General features: G+C 34.5%; 1 protein-coding gene across 1 annotated transcript in view; it reads left to right on the forward strand.

Annotated features, from left to right (window-relative positions):
• The window catches only part of LOC145667057 (uncharacterized), an 85,611-nt gene that overhangs the window by 34,038 nt on the left and 30,380 nt on the right, over nucleotides 1-21,193 (forward strand). The window contains exons 8-10 of the mRNA XM_081734757.1: nucleotides 5,069-5,218; nucleotides 13,087-13,266; nucleotides 19,346-19,468. Coding sequence (XP_081590883.1) covers nucleotides 5,069-5,218; nucleotides 13,087-13,266; nucleotides 19,346-19,468 — 453 coding nt within the window. The remainder of the gene's footprint in view (nucleotides 1-5,068; nucleotides 5,219-13,086; nucleotides 13,267-19,345; nucleotides 19,469-21,193) is intronic.

Consider the following 21,193-nt stretch of genomic DNA (forward strand, 5'->3'; position numbering starts at 1 on the left):
TGAATCAAAAGTTAACAGAACTTCCTTTCCACATATATTTTTGTTTTTATTATTCCGTCAACTACTGTCTGTTTCAAATGACACGTTAAAGGAGCAGTAGAAAATAGTTTTTGAAATAACATGTTTGATATTGCAAGGATACGATGACGAAAAATTGTGATAAAAAATTTCCACACTGTTACACAACGGCACTATGCCTTCGGAAGCTTGAAATCTTCCTGACTAGTAGCAGAAATTCTGATAATTATGCAACTTTTCTAAAAATTTCAAATTTCCTGACTCTTCCGGGATATATCGCTCACCTCGCCACCATGTATTGCAAGTAATACAAATTTTTTCATAAGAAAGAGTAACCAAAAGCTTCCTGTAGTTTATTTTTAACGCTGATACTTCTTTTTCTCATTTCATTTTGTTTCATCCTTCCTTAATTTTTTTTTTATTTCTGGTCTCGAAGGTGGGAGTCGGGACCCACCGGACCTCCCTTGGCTACGTGCCTGAATTAAGTTATATAATATGTTATATATATATATATATATATATATATATATATATATATATATATATATATATATATATATATAATTGCAAAATATATAAATAAAAAAGAATGTGGCAAGTATCTGTGAATAAAGAATAAATATATTCAGAGAATAAGCATTTCTGGATAAGCATATAATTAAACCTGCCTATCGAAATTGAACAGAACTTGCAAAAATTTCTGTTAAAGGTTTGAAAGTTAATGAAGATAGAGCTATGCTTTAAAAATTAATAGGTACATACATATAATGGACATAGTGTGATAAAAATAAAATATTGTACATAGGTCTACCGTAGTCAATTACAGTATTTATTTATGCTATGAATTAAAATACACATAAAACTTACAGTGAACAAACAACCTACATATGGTTTCAAATATCAAGGCAGAAAGCAGATGCTATACCCTTTTCAGCTCTTCTCCCTCTACTTTTGGCTCTCTCACAGAATGTCTAAAATTTTTTTAAACGCTGCATTCCGGAACTTGAAACTTTTCGATAAAAGGAGTACTTTAACATCCATTGTTCGCAACACAGGTTTCACCCAATCAAAAGAATTTAACACATTTTTTACCTTTAAATTCATGGGATTATGAAATATTTCCGTTTAATAAGGGGCCTATTGAAGGCAGTTTTTAGTGTATTAAAAACCTGTATTCAAAAATCTTATGTTCTTGTTTAAAATAAATTGAATCCACTTGAAATTACTTTTTGATCCAATTATGTGTAAATCCTAGATTTTGTTTCAAGCGTAACACTGTCCGTTCCAAACACCAATAATTTATAATGTATAATATTGATACTTTAAATGGAATAAAAAAGATTTGACCGAGACATGAAGCATAAATAGGAAGAAGGTAAAGCTATGGAAAACATAAAATTTAGTAGGAAAGTTACGCTTTGAGAGACCGAGATGCGTATCAAAGCAACGCAAGCTTATATTTAAATAATCTCATAAATTCGTTAAAGGAAAACTTAGGGACATATTTTCTTAATTTAGAAAGTAATTGCTGAGACAAGTTTTGGATTTTGTAAAGCAAATATTTTAATTAATTCAGAGCTCATTTTCAAAAGGGTTTTTCATTTCTTCCGGAAACACATTTTTCAACGATTTCTTTGGGATGAACTCTGTCGAGTATGAAAAATCCCGCATCTGGGTTGTTTCACAGGTGTATAACTCTTTACCAGACTTGAAACTGCTATGAAAATATAAGAAGGCCAAACAATAGATCGCTGCTGAAGTTTGAGCTTTTGCTGTCGAACAAAATAGAAATATCATCTTCTGAAAACAAGTTTACTTACTTTGAAAATATTACTTGTTTAGCATATACTTTGCAAAATATATTTTCTTCTTGGATTGTTAACGTCTCTTCAGTTCTATTTTTTTCAGAAGATTTTTCTGGCCCATTTAGTTGTGCGACATTTTTGTCCATTTTTGTCCATCCAAGAAAGAAATTTGTACCAATAAGATTAACAAAGGAGGGCCATTTCAAAATTTCAGCCACTTCGATCACCTGTAATGCAACATCTTCAAATTTGAATTTTAACTAGCTCAGAGTTTTGTCCATTTTTGTCTACACAAGAAAAAAATTGTATCATTCAAATTAACAAAGGAGGGCCATTTTAAAATTTCGGTCACTTCGAACACCGGTAGTGCATCTTCAAATTTGAATTTTAACTAGCCCAGAATTTTGTCCAATGTTTGCCCATTTTTGTTTACTCAAGAAAGAATTGTATCATTAAAAAAAACGAGGGAGGGCCATTTTAAAATTTCAGTCACTTCGAACACCTGTAGTGCGACATCTTCAAATTCGAATTTTAATTAGCTCAGAATTTTGTCCAAGTTTTGTCATTTTTGTACACACAAGAAAATGTTTGTACGTTTCAAAGAAACGAGGGAGGGCCATTTCAAAAGTTGGCAACATCGATAACCTGTAGTGCGATACTTTTTAAATTCGAATTCTAACTAGCTTAGAATTGTCCCTACTTTTTGTAAATTTTGTACCATCAAGATATTTAAAATTCGAAATTGAAAATATCTCACTACAGGTGATCCAAGTAGCCAAATTTTTAAATGACCGTTCCTGGTTTATTTCAATGGTACATAATTTATTCTTGGTGGTACAAAAATATTCAAGAATTTGACAGTTCTCAGAATATTAAAATTCGAATTTAAAGATGTCTCCCTACAGATCATCGAAGTGGCCGAAATTTTGAAATGGCGCTGCCTCGTTTATTTGAATGATACAAATCTTTTCTCTTGGGTGGACAAAAATGAAAAAAAAAATTGACAACATTCTGAGCTAGTTAAAATTAAAATTTGAAGATGTCGCACTACAACTAAATGGACCCAGATTTTGGTTTTGGTATTCGTATACTGTCACAGGACCACACAATTTCAAATCCACACACTCACAACAGTAGCAACTTTAACTTCCGAGATGAGTCACATGGAAATTTTGTTGTACGTAATTTGATGCTTTTATTTATATTTTCTTCCTAAAAGGTGACACTCAGGCATCATTGCCGATAGGATGAATTATTCACCCTTTCTCTATTCTTCTTTCACATGACCTTGGAAGATATTCTAATTCTAAACCGACAACAATGAACAATTTAAAGATCTCGAGTCTATTTAAATTACAAATTTGAAATTCCATTTACGAGAAAAGTTATTGGAAGTTAAAAATTATCGATTTGGTCATTCCTTTTAATATACATTTATATGCAGTAACGACATAAACATGCACTAACCTCCGAAATATGAAAATATACGCACTATAAAACTCAGCTCTTTTATCCTAAAACAGTTGAAATGAATTTCAGTTTAAAGAGCATATCAATATCACATCAGGAAAAAACATGAAAATATGCAAAAATCCGAAGTCTAGATATCACCAATGCAGATTCAAGAGAGATTCACGAAAGCAAGAAACTTGTATGAACAGTACCTCTCAGGTGACAAATGGCAATTGGTTCTCATTCTGGATGAAGCCTGAACCTACCTTGATCACACCAATTAGCCCAGGGTCATTTTTTATTCACCACATGAGGCGAAGGGAGAGTTCATGGCAGCGGCAGGTGTCTGAGCCCGTGGAAAGTTGCCAATGCATTGTGCGGATTCGAAGGCCAAGGTGAATGCAGCCAGTTTTAAATAAACATCATCGAACCCTTATTCATAACGCACATCCCACAGTTGTATAGCAGAGACACCCAGATGGTGTGGATTCACATGGACAAAACATCCAGTCACACTGCTGGCAGTTCTGTCGGCGTATGGCCACGGAGACTGGTATGTTTGTTATACCCTTCTTGTACATACCTGTAAAGTCACCAGATGCGTTGCCGATGGATTTCTACGCCTTTGGCCTTATGAAACAAAATCTCGCGCGAAGGCGTCCCACCATCATAGCGGGGCTCTGGAAAGCTTGTCAAGCGGTGTGGTCTACGATTCCTCTCACACATCTTCAGTGGAAATTTCGTTACAGGGCGCCATTCCAGGCTCATGGCCACCAAATCGATCACAACCGTTGGTATAGGAAGGGATTGTAGTGGGCAGGTAAGCGTACAAATTTCGGCCATCTTAGGTGAATTGACCTTCTGTACACATACCCAGAAAACTGACTACATTGTTGGTTATTGAGTGTTGAGTGAATGGTTCACCGAAATACTGTACGTCAACAACCATTAGCAATATAGCTTCGCTTAGGACTTGATTGTAAGTCTGTAATAAAGGTGAATGGTTGTCCAGCGACAAAATACTTACCTTTAATATGTAGAGACCTACAATTGGATCCAAGTAGAACTGTGACATTTTAATTGGACATAATCATGCCTATGATGTTCTTTGGCACAACCCTTTTCTTCTACTATTTCATTTGGTCAATGTCCCTGTTTCGCAGATGATCTAACTTGTTACCCTAAAGACCATTACTGTGAATATAAAACCAACTAAGTTCTATTTCACATCAATTTGCAATCGCAGAAACATCTTTTAACCCAAGAAGTATGGTTGAAGAGAATCGAGTGGCTCACTGCTAGAGATCTTCCCGTCTCCCAGCTCCAGCCAATATTCTTAGACTGCGATATAGAATTCTCTTTGATAATGTGAATCATTCTTAATTCCTAATTAACTCGTTAGATCGGTTCGGCAACACAAATAGATTGATAAGAATTTATAGATAATACTCAATTTTATCTGAGAATGTACTCAAGATCGCGTAGAGAAATAAAATCATAATTTTAATTCTCAATTACTTCATTCAATTGAAATGTTAACAAAAATTTGAAATATAATTTAAATTTCAAAGTTTGTATTTTATTTCTTATTTCATATTTCTTGTTATTATATTGTGCTTACTATATGGTTTTAGCACATTCGCCATACACAAATGTGCCCGTACTCTTGCATTTTGCAATATGGTAATCCCTATATTATTATGATTATTACTACTAATTCTAGAGGAATGTTTTGTTAAGTTTGCTCTAACTGCCCGAAACTTATCAATGTTACTGTTTCTTCTTTAATATAGTCCGACGACACCTGGCAAACAAAAGGAAACGAAGATGGGAAGATATATTTTTCCGAAATCAATTATTCGAAATCTATTAAACGACTGTTTTTCGCACTGCTCGATGGACGGAATCAAATATATTGGAGAATATTCTGCTTGGATTGGCAGGTAACACAAGAGATATGTATGATTACAGACTAAGCAGGACAATAAATAATATAAAATTAAATATTATAAAAGGGCACCAAGCCACATTTTTAAGATTCAACCATCATTGTTTGTAGTACCTTTTTTAAAATCATACTAGTTTCATCCCTAGCACATCAGACAATATAAATAGTTTGCTCATCACAAGAGTCAATAGTCATAAGGATCTCGGAGCTACGTTCGGCAAAAAACTAACTTCTACAGAACATATGAACACAATAACTAAGCTGTGTATACACATGGACGAAACCTTTCTTCTTTAGCAACATTTTACAAACAATAAGTAATCCTAAAATGGAATATCTAAATAGTGGCAGGTCCTACAGATCTACCTCGGCTAAATTCAGTAATAAACGTATTCCTTGCAATGATACAATTTTGAATATCTCGCATACCTGCGATTACACAAGACGAGCTGTTGCGGACACTTTATATTCAACTAACTGCCACGCGTATTAACATAACTGATTTGAAATATCTTTATAAACTTACAGATGACCAACTCAATGTCCGAAATATTACTCTCAGAATTGTATTTTTGAATGTCATCCAGACAGGAATTAACATGAATCTTTTCATATAGTACGATATAGACTTTCAATAGTTAGCGTTCTCTGTTATACAGGCTTCATAATTTGTATAAAAACTTGCTAGTATACCCATAGATTTCCTTTATTCTGAAACTGCGCATAACTTGTCTTATAGCGTCATTTTAGTGGATAAATTCAAGTTCGTTATTTCCAACATTTCTTGTTATTACTTTAGATGTAATAATAATAATAATAATAATAATAATAATAATAATAATAATAATAATAATAATAATAATAATAATAATAATAATAATAATAATAATAATAAACTCTTTTCGTGCATTTAAGTGTACCATACAAATTTCACTTTTTGTTTCTTTGTCTCAACCTTATTTAGTTGTGCTTTGAATGACCTATTTATGAATTAATGGAGAAGGCACCTTTTCTCATTACAGAAACTTATTAATGAATTGCTACTTAATTAAGAAAGTTAGAAAATTTTTTGAAGTCTTCATTTTCCGAGATTCCTGTTACGTATGATACCGTCTAAAGTAGATATAAGGATAATTGTAGATAAAATATAATTAATTGGATATTCTTCATCTTGTAGTTAGATTCAATTTTTTAATAACTCTCACCAATGTATAAATCTTGTAATGATTAAAACACGAGCCTAAAACCAACTTCGCTACAATTTGATATCCAAAACGGACGTGAAGAGATTCTTCGCAAAAATATGTGTAACATTTCACAGTTTGTTTGTCTGTTTATTTTCTCTAGCATATATCTTTGATCAACCAAAATTGCAACTTGGTGAAAGGTGCTTGGTTTACGACTTCTTTCATTTTCCTTACTGGCTCTCTCGACATCAAAAGATGTGAGCTGGTTAAAAGGAATTTAACTTGGTTAAATATGCAAGCACATAGGATCTCATTAGCATTAGGTCTGTCTTTCTAGTTCACAGTACGCTAGCTGTGAATTTAGTTACCTCATGGTGTTGATCAATATGAGATCTCGCACACAGAAGACAGACACCTTAATCGTTTGGATAAACGAGAGATGTCCTTAGAAGCTTGCTTTGCCTCATTTAAGTAACTTAATATGCACTTTATGCAAGACAAAAAAGGGCTTAATTAAGAGTAAAATATTTACATCACTGATTAGTAAATTAGAGCTGCTGTCTACTAGTATGTCCTGAGGGAGTATTGGTACTTGTATGAAGTCTTCTTATCAAAGTAAGCTCTAATCCCTAAAATTTACCCTAAATTAAAAAAAATACGATAATTCAAACGTAAATTAAGTTAATATAGGAATGAATGACAATAAGGATTCTCATTTAAGTAAATCCTCATTGAACAAAAGAAATTTCTATAAATATAAAAAGAAAAAGAAAAATGTACCTAAATAGTCATATGACCTGTTCTCTTTTCCCGAAGAAATTATTTGGACTCCAAATGTCTCAGTTTCTTTTTAGAAAAACATAAGTTAATATTATTCTTTCGATTTTAAAAAAGAAATGTTTACATTAATCATTGATGATAGAAATAATCTACTCTTTGTCACTCAACGAGATTATACAACTGAACATCTAAGAAACGTATACTAGATTTTTACTACAAATAAGATTGTCAATACTGATTCTGGCTGTGTCGTGGCTTTTGGCAACAATCTTGAAGTTTGGCATGACTATTAATATATTGTTAATTTTCATAGAGGGTCCGTGTTTATTCTAGACGTATGGATCATTAACCATAACAATATAGCATTATAGAACTTTCTACCAATTCAAGTATGTTTTATTACCTTTTAGATATCTGCAACAATTTCTGAAATATATTCTTCATCAAACGGAACATTTAGAGCGCATGGGAATTTAGTCCAATTAGGTACAATACACAAGATAACCGTTATAAAATATTTGTGAGAAAAAAGATGTAAAATTTGTGCGATAGTGCTATCGATAGAGGGACTCTTATCAAAGCAAGAAAATTAAAACGTTTATTTTATTAGTTTTTTTCAACCAATTCTAGTGAAAAGGACATGAGTTGGCAACAGTTAACTCAACCTTATCATCGGTTTCGACATAGGGACGCCAAAATTAACTTTGTCTTTATATGTGTGTGGTTGCGTAGAACAATAACTCTTTGTTCGAAAAGTTGCTGTGAGACTTTTTCTACTTCAGTTTTCATGAGAACAAAAATCACCAAGTCACCCCAGTTGCCTAAGTGACATCTAAAATAATTTGTGATTGGACAATTTTTGGTCATCAACCAATAGTGGACAATGTTATATTGGGTGAGTGGTTGCTAGTCACGTGATCCAAGGTGATCAGAAGAAACACAAGTCAGTCGGACAACGAACATCAAAACCCCCATCACGGGAGGGAAATCGGGCAACGACTACGAATCCTGTGTGTGAAATCATCCACCCCGACAAAGGGCTCGAAGAAGTAATTACCCGCCAATAGGCCTAGTATACGAACGTCATGCTAAAGGCCATTTCATACGTTCTTAATCGTGAATTTGTATAGTTAATCACGATGAACGCCCGAACACAGTTTTAATTACTTAGTCGTCTGCAAAAAGTTTTTGAGTGCCGATTGACCGGACTCAGTGTGCAGTCATCTTACGCAGTGTTTACAGGATTCTTCGAAGGACTCGTTGCCGAAGCAGTGGAAGGGGATAAGCCGTGCTATAGGTTGCAACACGGAAGAAAATTGTAAGTAACCACAAAATTGCATTTCTGATATCAGAGGAAGAATCCAGTGTTAGGATCGCCAGAGGAATGTCGTTTAAAAAGTCATAGTGAAAGAATAATATAATATGTTCAATTAGCATGCCAGCTAGTAAAGTGCCATTGTAGAAAAACAAGTAACAGCGCGCAATTACTTACGCACAACTCATTCTAAACAAGCCACTTACATAAAAAATAAACGTGGACAACCTATTGTTAATGCGAAAGAGAAAAAGAGGAACAGTTACTTGAAATTCTGAAAAGTTAACATTTCTTATTCTTATTTTAACGGTCGTATGTTGTGTAAGTGTTGTAAACATTATTATTTTCTTACGTAGTGTTCTTACATATTTTGGAGGTACTTAAGTTGTGTTGATCAAAGCGTAATACTAAATGTAGTAACAATCTTAAAGTGAAAATACGAACAGTTAAACGTAATTACTGTTTGAGTAATCATTTTGTTTTGTAAATTCTGTTTCTTCATTAACGCATCCAATGTCGAAGTAGTGAGCTATCCCTCGCAATAGGTATAAATGGTAGAAAAGAGAAAAAGAATTCAACCAATTTTGATACTTTGATAGCTCGTACGTAACCGACCACCTTGCCCATCAATTTGTTATTTAAATCTTCCCAAGTTTAAATAACAATTGATAAAGCATGATATGTGTCCAGGTGGCGGAGATGATTGTGAAACATACATTTTTAGACACCTCTTAGCTGTGAATCCAAGGGTAGAGAGGCGTGACCTCCAAAACCAGCGATAACAATACGCTTAAGTATATTTGAAGGTTACCACTACTTTGTACATTATAACAGTTATTTACAATATCAGGACATGAATATTTTAAAATCTAAAAGATGAGGACTGAACTTACGAACTAAGGTACAGAAGTTGACTTTATTTCATTATGCATTGAACACGTCAACCAAGTTGATATCTATTAATTATTGATCAAAATAATCTTATTATAAATGAATGTTGGTAAATTGGACGTGGACAATATTTTTCATTTCTGTACAGAAGTAAGTTCATAATACATTTCCAGAGTTTTTCATAAATAAAATTACAGTCACTGACAAATGAGATCATTATCAACTTACAATCCTAATTATAAAAGGGAAATGCCAGGCTGTGTGTCATGCAATTCTGAAATGTTTTAGAACTTGCTTAGGGGATTTTGTGTATTATAGAAAGATAAGGGCATAATGAAAATTCTTTATAATAAACAACAAAACATATCAGTACGTCATATTATCAGATACTAGCATATACTTAAGCTAATAAAATTTCGCTACATGCTTTCTCACTACCGTATGACTAATATTCTTATTCATAATAAAGTCCTTCAAAACTTACATTACAGCATGGTATAAGATCCACAATAATGGTTATAATCGTTATTTTGCAAGTTAACAACGGTGTCGTAACTTCACTTTGCCTATGATTCATTAGTTTTCATAGTTCATTATGTAAAGGATGGGTCATGATAAGGGCCGATTCCTGCCTATCAATGGAGTTTTATGAAAATTGATACCTGTTATCTACACGATATTCCGCGTCAAAGGTCATTTAGATTATGTTGAGATCATTTCTGGTTGTCCCTGTAGAGCGTCCGGAAGTTACCCCTAACTCCAACCTTCGAAAAACCGACGTAGGTGCGTGAGAAACGGGTTTTCGTGGAAAGCGCCAGCATGATGGCAAAATTCTTAATAATGTTTTGTTTTGCTGATAAAGGCACATAAAATAACTAAATAGCAAGACCGCAGGTTGATTTGTTACATCATGAGAGCAATTTGTTCAGAAAAAAGTGTGTTCGATCAACCTGTATTTCGCTATCAATATTCGTTTTTGGAGTTGTAGTAACAATAGAGCGGACACTCAGAACAACACCAAAAATTGCCAAACTGTAGTCTGATATCCCTACTTGAACATAGTATAGACTTAGATTGTTCTTGAAGCCCGTTATATATAAAACAAAACGTTGCACTTGAAATCGCATTTATGATATGAATCCACAGTAAAGCACAAAAAATCAATTATGCAAGTAATAAACTATCAAAGGAAAATATGTGAAGACTTTTGTGTTAAATATCGTCCTGAAGAATGCTTGATTGTATTCTGCATCGTCACTTCAGTCATCATCCACTTTACTCTGGGCATCTTCAACGTAATCCTCCTAAGATGCTTGACCATGTAATGCGGTTGGGTCGTGCGTGCGAAACAGTTGATTCCACAAGACCGAAGCTACGTGAGCACAGCAGCCTATCACCCTGGCACCGGCCTTACACGGGGAGTACGATTCCAGAATATCAGCAACATCGTACTTTATCCAGAGAGTGTAGGTGCGGGAACCCATGTGCCGCAGTTGGATTTTAACACGACTGACATAATCCTTTTGCTGATTAAGAAATAATTCATGAGCGAATCCAGTGTCCACATGCTCCCTAGTATAGCTTTATGCTTGTTTGACATGAAATAATATTAGCATTAAATCATTTAGCCATCCAAGTGCCATCAATTTTGAACAGGGGCCGCGGTGGCTCAGTGGTAGAGCGTTCACCTCTGGTGCATGGGGTTCCGGGTTCGATCCCGGGTCCCACCAAGTGGACCTTGTGGTGGACAAACACCGTGTGCGTGGGCTTCCTCGGGGTTCTCCCGTTTCCTCCCACTTACTTCATTCCACCATTTCATTCCTTTCTCATCATCGCCTTAAGCTTAACCGGCATAACCATGGGACCATGGGACCATGCGACTCAAAGATATCATTTTTTCAATTTTGAACAAGAGTCCAATAAATATCAACCATTCTCTCACAACGATCTCGTAAATCTAGTCGGTTGCGTTTTAAATATTTAACTTCTACAGTGTAGTTTTTATTCGTGATCTGTTAGCAATAGAGATTCTTGTGAATTTTAGATCGTGATAAATCATTCATCACTTTCAGTTTGGCCACTAAAGTGTTATGTGAAACTTTGAGTTTCGATTCGCCATATTGAATTTTACTTAACGTCTTAAAAGAATGTCATTTATGTGATAATGACACGTAAGTATATATAATTATTTTATATAGACATTGAAAGTAAACAAAACTGGTATTGTGGGTCATATACTATTTGAGCTGATTACCATAGAGAAAACTTAGCATATGGATTCTGATGCTATATATTGTGACGATGTGCAGTCTCTTTCTGTTTACTTAGCTCGTTTTATTCCACCATGATGTAGAGATCTACTCACGCTAATTCTGTAGCGGATGTCACAAAGAAAATATGATCAAATTACACCATGATTTTAATGGGAAAAAGTGGTTTAATCTAGGGGAATAACAACATAATTTTTAATTAGTTAAGTTTATTACATAACTAAAATTGTATTATACAACAACATTTAATTTAGTGATTCAACAAAAGTAATGGAATATCTGATAGTTCATTGACAGTTAGGTACATTAATATATATTGATTAACAGGCTAGATATTCAAATATTTAAGTTATTAGAGATGGAAGATGAAATACGAATATGCGACTTCAGTTCTCAATCTTGAAAGTTTCACAATAGGCTGACAAATCATTTTATAGTACTGCATGACATCTCTTAAATTGAAGTTAGTAATGCAAAGGGTGCTCTTACATACCTTGTATTAGAAGTCTTCTAACACTTAGCAACTTGATAACCGACGTCCCGAAATGCTGGATCTCGAAGCTCCGAATCTCTGCGTCTCTAAGTGTCCGAGTCAATCATTGAGACCTTGAGGTCCCTTTTTATTTTTTTACGAGGGACACACCCAAACCTCGTATCAGTCAGTACATCCGTTTTATCTTCTCCACAAATATGGAAACTTATTGCTCTTTTGCATTCTGATTGGCTCTTAGAGACTGCTGCACCCAAGATACGTGGCGTGACACACATGTACACACGTGTACTGTCACAGCCGGAAGAATTTAATAGAATGATTTCTAGACTTATCTATAGATTCCTAACTATTTAACCAATTTCCGCACATTAATGCGGCATCACGTTGTCAAAATCATGATTATATATCCTGTATCATGACTATGAGTAACCTTCGACAAGTAAACTTCCCACAAAATTGCACAACAAAAGCAACATCAGTCACCTACAGAAAGTTTTACGTATTTCCTTTCTCTGTTACTAGCTTGTGGCAAGTCCAAAGAGAAAATTGTCTTTTAAAATGCATATTAATTCAAAATGATCTTTTTAATTCCTTCAATAAAGAGCAATGTAACCATATTTTTGGATTCAGTGTCACAATATAAGACTTTTATTTGCACATGAAGAAAATAAGTTTTCCTTTAAAGGCAAAGAAATAGAAAAAGTAACGTTATTCAAGAGATGAGAAAGTCAATCTAACACGTTCTGGTGCTACGTTCAATGACAAACACTGTAACATTCATTCATCTATTCATAATTTTACAAGTAACCATTATGGACCATTATTTTACTCATAAAATATATTGATTCAGTTTGTAATTGCACTCTAAATAATTTCTCTAACTTCTTATACATTCATTTGTGATTTTTAAATTTATACATTTTTCAGAATTTTTTGGTTGGCAGTTTCGGTCACATTTGTCGCTCTTGGAGTAATCGCTACCATAACTCTTTGGCATACGTACATCAACAAAGCCGTTACTTATCAGATAGAAACTAGTGATATTGCGTATAATACTACCATACCGGCGATAAGCATGTGCAATTTTGTTCCGGAAATATTGTCCTTGTAAGTATTGATTCATATTCCTATGCATAGAAGATAAGGAAGTAAAAAAAAAGTGTCATCCTTCACAGTTATTAGTGGGACAAGCAATACTCTGAAATAAATCGTCCTTTTTATAATAAGTTCTGAGCAATTCATTTCATCAAAAGAGCAACCAATCTCTGTGTACCCGTTTCATCTCCTCGTATGAATTTCGAATAGATTCTAATATGATGATTTACGGAAAGTTTAACATAGATCCAACAAAACGCGATACTATGAATATATCATTTAAATTAGATTCACTCTACAAACAATGTACTTATCATTATAATTTAAATTTTAGCTTTCGTATATTTGTATATATTCTATATTTCTCATATAGAAACGTCTGCATCATAGGAATGATTTCAAAATCCTGTTTTCACATCAGAATTGCTTAATTTTCTGATGCTTTGACTCACCTACTTGTGAAGGTTTAAGTGCCTCCTAATCTAATTTTCTACCATGACAAAAGTTTAAATTTTTCATATTCTTGTTCAGCAGTATAGGACAAATTTTAATTTCTCTTAGTTTTGTACTTTACCACAGAAATAGCTTAAGTTTCTTTCACTCGAGATATATATATATATATTAAGAATATATTTAAGTTTCAATATTCTTGTTCTGTCACGATGACACCTTAAATGTGCAATATTTTAACGACATTATTATGAAAACATTCTTAAATTTTTCGTTTGCTGAGGTCTACATTTTATGAATAGTTAAATTTCTTATACTCTGACACTGTATCTTAGGATTATTTTAAAATTTTCATATTTTAGTTTTTCATCATTGGAAAAATTCAAATCATACATATCACACATGCTCATCACAGTATTATTTATCATAATTTAACTTTCTACATTGAAAATTAACTGACTCAAGGCTTAACTAATTAACTACGAAAAGAGTTAAAATGTATGAAACCTAAGCTTTTCCTTTTTTTTGAATAGTCTATACAGTATTTCTCTATCTTAAGATACTCTCATTTTTCAAAATGGGAATTAATTAATTTCTGATGTTCTATTTCTGCACCATGAGAAAATATTACGTTTATCATATTCCGACTATGCATTATGAAAATAGTTTACATTTTTTATATACATGTTGACCTCTGCATCATATGAATCGTCCATTTTCAAACGGCATCCTGTTCAAGATAATTCGATTTTCAGTTATTGACAACTTTCATTTGATATATGGCTTTTAGTTAGAATATCGGATAAGGGAAGCAAATTACGTTCAAATGTGGGAAACGTCATACAGTTACAAAGTGGCTTTCGTCCACGTCCAACAAACCAAAATGGCGAAGGAAAATCTTTATATTTACAGACACAAACGACTTCATGTTATTGAGACATCTCTAGTATGTAAATAAAAGCAATTTCAAAGCCACTGTCGTTCACAAGTTACAGCTAATTTCAGAAAAGTTAAAAGTATATTCTATTCTCATAACACAGTAGATTCTAAGAACAGCATCTTACATCATAGCTGGGTAAGAACAAGTGATATCAGGCGATTGCTTCAACTACAGTTTAGAACGGATTGGCAGGATAATCCTTCCCTGAAACTCTATATGAATATCAAATGTAATGATACCCTTAGAGAGGAAGAAGCAGAAAATGATTATGCCGGACGAATAATGGAGAAAGTTTGATATATAGCATACGTACAATTTTATTTCAGACGATTGTTCACACACATAATCATCTCTAGAAACTGTTGTTTACCATGCTAAACATACTTTGATTATGCGGTCTTTTTCAAAGTTAAGTTTCGTGAAGTTTGAAGAGGAATTGTCGTTTGCTTTTAATACTATTATCCCCTGCTTTGAAGAATTTATCAAACCAGGCATTGTTTAATCATAATTCGTTCTATTTCAGACCTTTTATAGCTATCACATTTATCTTGTATATCACAATTAGTTACATTACATCATTATATCAATTTTTCTCCGAAACACCTTATCTCCATGACAAAATGGCTTCGTACAGTTCCAACAGGTATCTTGTCCCTCAAACAGTTCCAAAACAACTCTTGTCCAAATTTCTCTTTAATATTTCCTTCAAAATATTGCATAGAATTTGTTCAAATTTTAGCAAACATTTATTTGACCTGGTTCATTCAGCAAAAAATAGCACAGATTAGTGAAAATTTGACAATCTAGAACGTTTTTTCGAGCTCTCAAAATTTTGTTTGGTGGACAAGATACAGCTGGAAAATGAACGACTCATACATGAAATATATTACATACAATTAAGAAAATCAATGTTTAGATGTTGAGATTCAAACAATTAAAAATTAATAAGTTTTTGAAATGCTAAGGAAAAAGAATACGTCGATGTGGATAATGAAAAGTGATTTGTCTTGAAGTAGTTTCAGTATTTAAAGATTCGAAAAATCAGAAAATGTAAACGAATCTTAATGACTTAAGAAACGTGTTCAGTTTGACCAAACGTTAAAGAAAAGTTCGCATGAATATAGATCAAGATTGAAAGAGAAGTCGGAAATAGCATCATAATTTGTTTTTAACAACGATATTGGTGCCGAAGTATCACAGGGAAATATCAAAATAGCACGGAAGTTACTCATATATAGATATTGTACAATCGCATAATCCAATTTGCAGCAGACATAGATTAGATTTCCGGATAAAGCTCATGTCACTAGGATCCCACGTTAAACTGTAATTCCGCGTCCTTGTAGCCTTGAGAAAGGCGTGCTTAAACTTGAAATCCTAACCTGTTATTCATTCAAAAGGTACAAAAAGAATAGAAAATATACATACAACTAGCTATATCATAGAAAGGTGTGCATCAGAGTTTCTGTGTGTGTGTGTCTGTGTGTTGAGAAAAGTGTATATGTATAATTGATCTTTTTAGAAAAACTGATAACTCTACAATGTGGAAAATAACGGCAAGTAAACTAACAGTAATAATATTAAGCTTTCTTCTTTCTTGATTTCAGAATTCTGTATGTAGTGGGTATTCACAATGTAATTCTTTACAAAACATAGGAATTCATTCATTGAGGGAGAACATTGACTAAATTGAAAAGTTACACTCAATTTAAATCATAAATAACTCGCTGTTGCGAAGAAGTTAGCTTCTATCATCGCAGATTGTGTAAACGAAAATGACACCTCTGCCTGGAAAAAATTATTAAGTTTCCCTTATTATGGACTCCATATACCAACTGAGAGAAAGAACAAATCTCTCACAAAGCTCGTGAAAGAAAACCTAAATTTGTCTTCTCCACCAACAAATCGCTTCAAAAAGAAGAAAAAATCAGAGCTCTCCAAAAGAGTGGCAGCGAAAATTTCGGATTTTGACACAAAAGGTGCAATTCGATTGTTAAGTTCAGATGACACATTGGCCCCAGTGAACGAGGAGACCTATAAGCTTCTCACCAATAAACATCCCATGCCATCTAGGGAACTCTCGTTTCCAGATCCTCCTTCGGAAAGTGACCCTGTATTAACGGTGGATGCTAAGATGGTTTCGAGAGCTATCTACAGTTTTCCCAGTGGTTCAGCTCCAGGCATTGATGGCTTATCTCCACAACATCTAAAGGATCTGTTATCCAAATCGGCAGGGGAAGCAGCTGAAATATTATTGGATAACCTAATGAGGTTAATTAATCTTATTTTGTGTGGAAGAGTGCCTCAAGATATAAGAAAATATTTCTTTGGAGCCACACTTTGTGCACTCCGTAAGAAAGAAGGCGGAATTCGTCCTATAGCTGTAGGTTGCACCTTAAGAAGATTGGCTTCTAAGCTCGCATGCTGCAGTGTTTACCAGCAATGCTCTTCCTATTTTCAGCCCAACCAATTAGGGTTCGCAACGAAAAGAGGATGTGAAGCAATTATTCATTCAACTCGAACTTTTATCAAGAACCATGAAAATTCACAGCACGTCATTCTCAAAATAGATTATAAAAATGCCTTTAATACGGTGGAACGTGATATCATGTTAAGTGAAATAAAGCAACAGCTCTCTGCCACCTACCCCTTTTTCTGGCAAAGCTATGCTTGTCCATCAATGCTGTTTTTTGGAGAGAAAACAATACTGTCCCAGGTCGGTTGCCAACAAGGAGATCCCGCTGGCCCAATGCTTTTCAGCTTATCAATCCATCCTATAGTTCGCAAATTATCATCTGAACTGAACTTATTTTATCTGGATGATGGTACTTTGGGAGGTTCCCCACAATCCGTCTTTCAAGATGTGAATATTTTATTAGCAGAGTCTAAACGCATTGGTTTAGAAGTTAATCCTTCTAAATGTGAACTGTTTTTCACATCTGGACAAGTGGACACCACTATTGTATCAAAATTTCAACAGCTTCTTCCTGGACTTCGAACAGTTAATGCGAACCAGTTATTTCTTCTAGGTGCTCCGCTGCATGAAACAGGTTACGAAATAACTTTTAATGAGCACTTAAATCAGCTTAAAACTGTTATTGAACGGTTAAAAATTTTACCATCTCACTTGGCATATTTCCTTCTAAAAAATTGCATGGGTATACCAAAGTTACAATATTTTCTTCGAACTACTCCAACATGGTATATGCCATCTCTACTTCTCCAAATGGATGCCTGCCTGAAAAGAGCATTAGAGTCTATCGTAAATATATCTATGAATCAGACACAATGGACACAAGCTAGTCTTCCAATTCGTTTCGGAGGTTTGAATATCCGCAGAGTCTCCGACCTCAGCCTTCCAGCTTTTATTTCCTCGTGTTATGGGGTGAGACCTCTCATCTCCAACATTCTTAACATTTCCGTTGATGATGTGGTCATTCATCACTTGATAGAGGCAATTGACGTATGGAAGTTCTTATTTGGACAAGATATACCATCCACATTGGAAGTACAGAAAAGCTGGGACCAAATAATCTTAAAATCAATTATTGAACAAGAGCTATTCTTGGATAATGTATTTGATATAGCTCGCTTTAAGGCCTTACAAGAAAAAGAATCTGGCGCATGGTTGCAATCAATTCCATCGAGGAATATTGGAACTTTCATGGATAACAATTCTTTTCGTCTTTCTGTTGCTCTACGCCTTGGCATGAACATGTGTAAAAAATTTACATGCATTTGTCGGGAGCAAGTCAATGAAAAGTGTTTGCATCCATTGAGCTGTTCCAAAAGCGCAGGCAGAGTGTCCCGTCACGCTGAATTAAATGATATCCTAAAGCGTGCTTTGGCCAGCATAGACGTGCCTTCAATTTTAGAACCATCAGGTTTATCAAGGGATGATGGGAAAAGACCAGATGGCATCACGTTAATCCCCTGGGAAAATGGGCAATGTCTAATATGGGATGTCACTTGTGTTGATACTTTTGCAGCTTCTCATATCGTATCAACATCTAAGGAAGCTGGAGGTGCGGCAGAAACAGCGTGCAGACGAAAACATTTAAAATAAAAATGTTTAAAAGAAGACCATTTTTTCATTCCCTTTGCTGTTGAAACAATGGGTGTTTTCAGCAAAGAGGCAAAGAATCTAGTGAAACAAATAGGTTCACAGCTGGTTGTGAAAACAGGAGATCCGCGGAGCAAACAATTTTTAATACAGAGAATCAGTTTAGCAATTCAGCGGGGAAACGCAGCTTGCATTTTTAAATCATTCCCCTCTGCTCCTACTATGGAAGAAGTTTTTTATCTTAAATAGTTAATCCGTTCCACGCTAGCCACATCTACCATCAAGTACTGTTATATATATATACTGATACCACTTTTTTCAGTAAAGGTCTGAGATCTAAAAAAAGACATTTCCTCTTATTTTGTGTTTGCTAAATTTTTGTGGAAAACGTTGTAGTTATTGAAATCTGAATGGTTAGTTCTAACAGTGACTAAAATCATAAATAACTTACATTCTTCGAAAATAAACTCGGAATAACGCACACAGATTTTTTCAAACTTTGTCATCTGGCACGAATGTATAAGATCTACTAGCATTCATGTTCATTGCCTCACTAGTAAATGCAACTTTCTAAAGTGTATAGAACAAAGTATTGTAAATTTTATACAATTTCAACTCATTTTTGTATGTTTTCACAGGCCATGTGAAGAAATCTTTGTACATTGTGCTGCAAATGGAGTTCCAATGAACTGCTGTTCATACATTGATACTATATCGTCAGATGGTAGGATTTGTTTCGCATTCAATTCAAAGCAAACTAGGTATGCTAAACTCATTTTATAATATGATAAAAATTTATGGTCATATGATATAATATATATTAATATTATAGTTAACCTCGATTTCATATTCTAGTATGATTCAATATAGTTTCTTTTTAGAGTGGTGAAAGATACAAAAATGAATTTTCTATATGTATATTTCCAAATGCAGTCCTAGATTAAATTAAGTCCTAGATTAAATTAAACAAACTTTCTGAGCAAAATTTATCGTTCACTATATTTTCAGTATAGAACTTTAGTTTGTTTTAATCTTTAGTGTCGACATATACTACATGGTTTTTCCACCGTGTTAAACTCAACAGGATTGTTTGTTTGAATTTATATACCTCCTTGTTAAAATCCTTTGTGGGTGCTGCACTCTACACTACACCCTCCATTCCAAAAGAAACCGAACTTTTGAAAACAAATAGTACCACTAGTGCCATCTGTTGTAATATTTTACCGGTAGATGGCGTAGTCCCTCATTGACAAATGGTATAAATGTCATGACATTTGGATGCACGGCAACAAAGTTATTGCGTTTCAACTGTCAGTGTGTTGTGTACATCGGTCGGAAAATGAGTTTCAAACAACGAGCTGCAATTGAGTTTTGTGTTAAACTGGGTAAAACTTTTAGTGAAACGCACCAAATGCTACAAAATGCATATGGTGATGAGTGTCTATCCCGTACGCAAGTTTACGAGTGGTTCAGGCGATTCAAATCGGGTAGAGAGACGCTGGATGATGACGAAAGATCAGGCCGTCCCAGAACCGGATTATCGGAAGAAAACATCGAAAAAGTGCGTGAATTCATCAAACATAACAAAAAATCGTCGGTGAAAGTTATTGAAATGGAATTAGGCATTCCTCAAACAACCGCATACCGCATTTTGACCGAAGTTTTGGGCCTTAAGAAGGTTAATTCGCGGTTTGTACCACACAAACTCACCGAAGACCAAAAAGTTGATCGAATTGCGCATTGCAAAGACATCGTTAAAAGTGCTCGGCTGGATCGAAACTTCTTGAAATCGATTGTAACTGGTGACGAGACGTGGTGTTTTGAATATGAGCCCGAAACAAAGCGGCAAAGTGCTGAATGGAAAGCGCCGGATGAAAGAACATCCAAAAAAGGTCGCTTGGTGAAGTCAAAAGTTAAGGTGATGCTGATTTGTTTTTACGATTCAAAAGGAATTATCCACAAAGAATTTGTTCAGCCCGGCCAGACAGTCACTGGAGAGTTTTACTTAGGCGTCATGAAGCGTTTGTTGGCAAGAATTCGTCGTATTCGGCCAGAATATCGCGAAATCGGCAGTTGGACTCTTTTGGACGATAATGCACCATCACATCGTTCGCGACTTGTAACTGAATTTTTGGTCAAAAATCACATTATTCGGTTGCATCATCCGCCCTATTCACCAGATCTCGCTCCGTGCGATTTCTATCTGTTCCCGAAACTGCATTTGGCGATGAAAGGAAAGTGGCACGCATCGATTGATGCCATTGAGAAGGCGACGACCGCCGTCCTAAAGACCATTCCAATAAAGGACATGGAGAAGTCGTTTGACAACTTGTTGGAGCGTGCAAATATGTGTATCGATGCAGAAGGGGAATACATTGATTAATAAAAATGATTTGTTCCAAAATGTACATTGCTTTTTTGTTTTTTTAAAACGTTCGGTTTCTTTTGGAATGGAGGGTGTATAATATGGATGATCATGCAGAAAA

The sequence above is a fragment of the Thermobia domestica genome, chromosome 12 (genome assembly GCF_964235325.1).
Source record: "Thermobia domestica chromosome 12, izTheDome1.hap1.1, whole genome shotgun sequence".
In the NCBI taxonomy this organism is placed as follows: Eukaryota; Metazoa; Arthropoda; class Insecta; order Zygentoma; family Lepismatidae; genus Thermobia; species Thermobia domestica.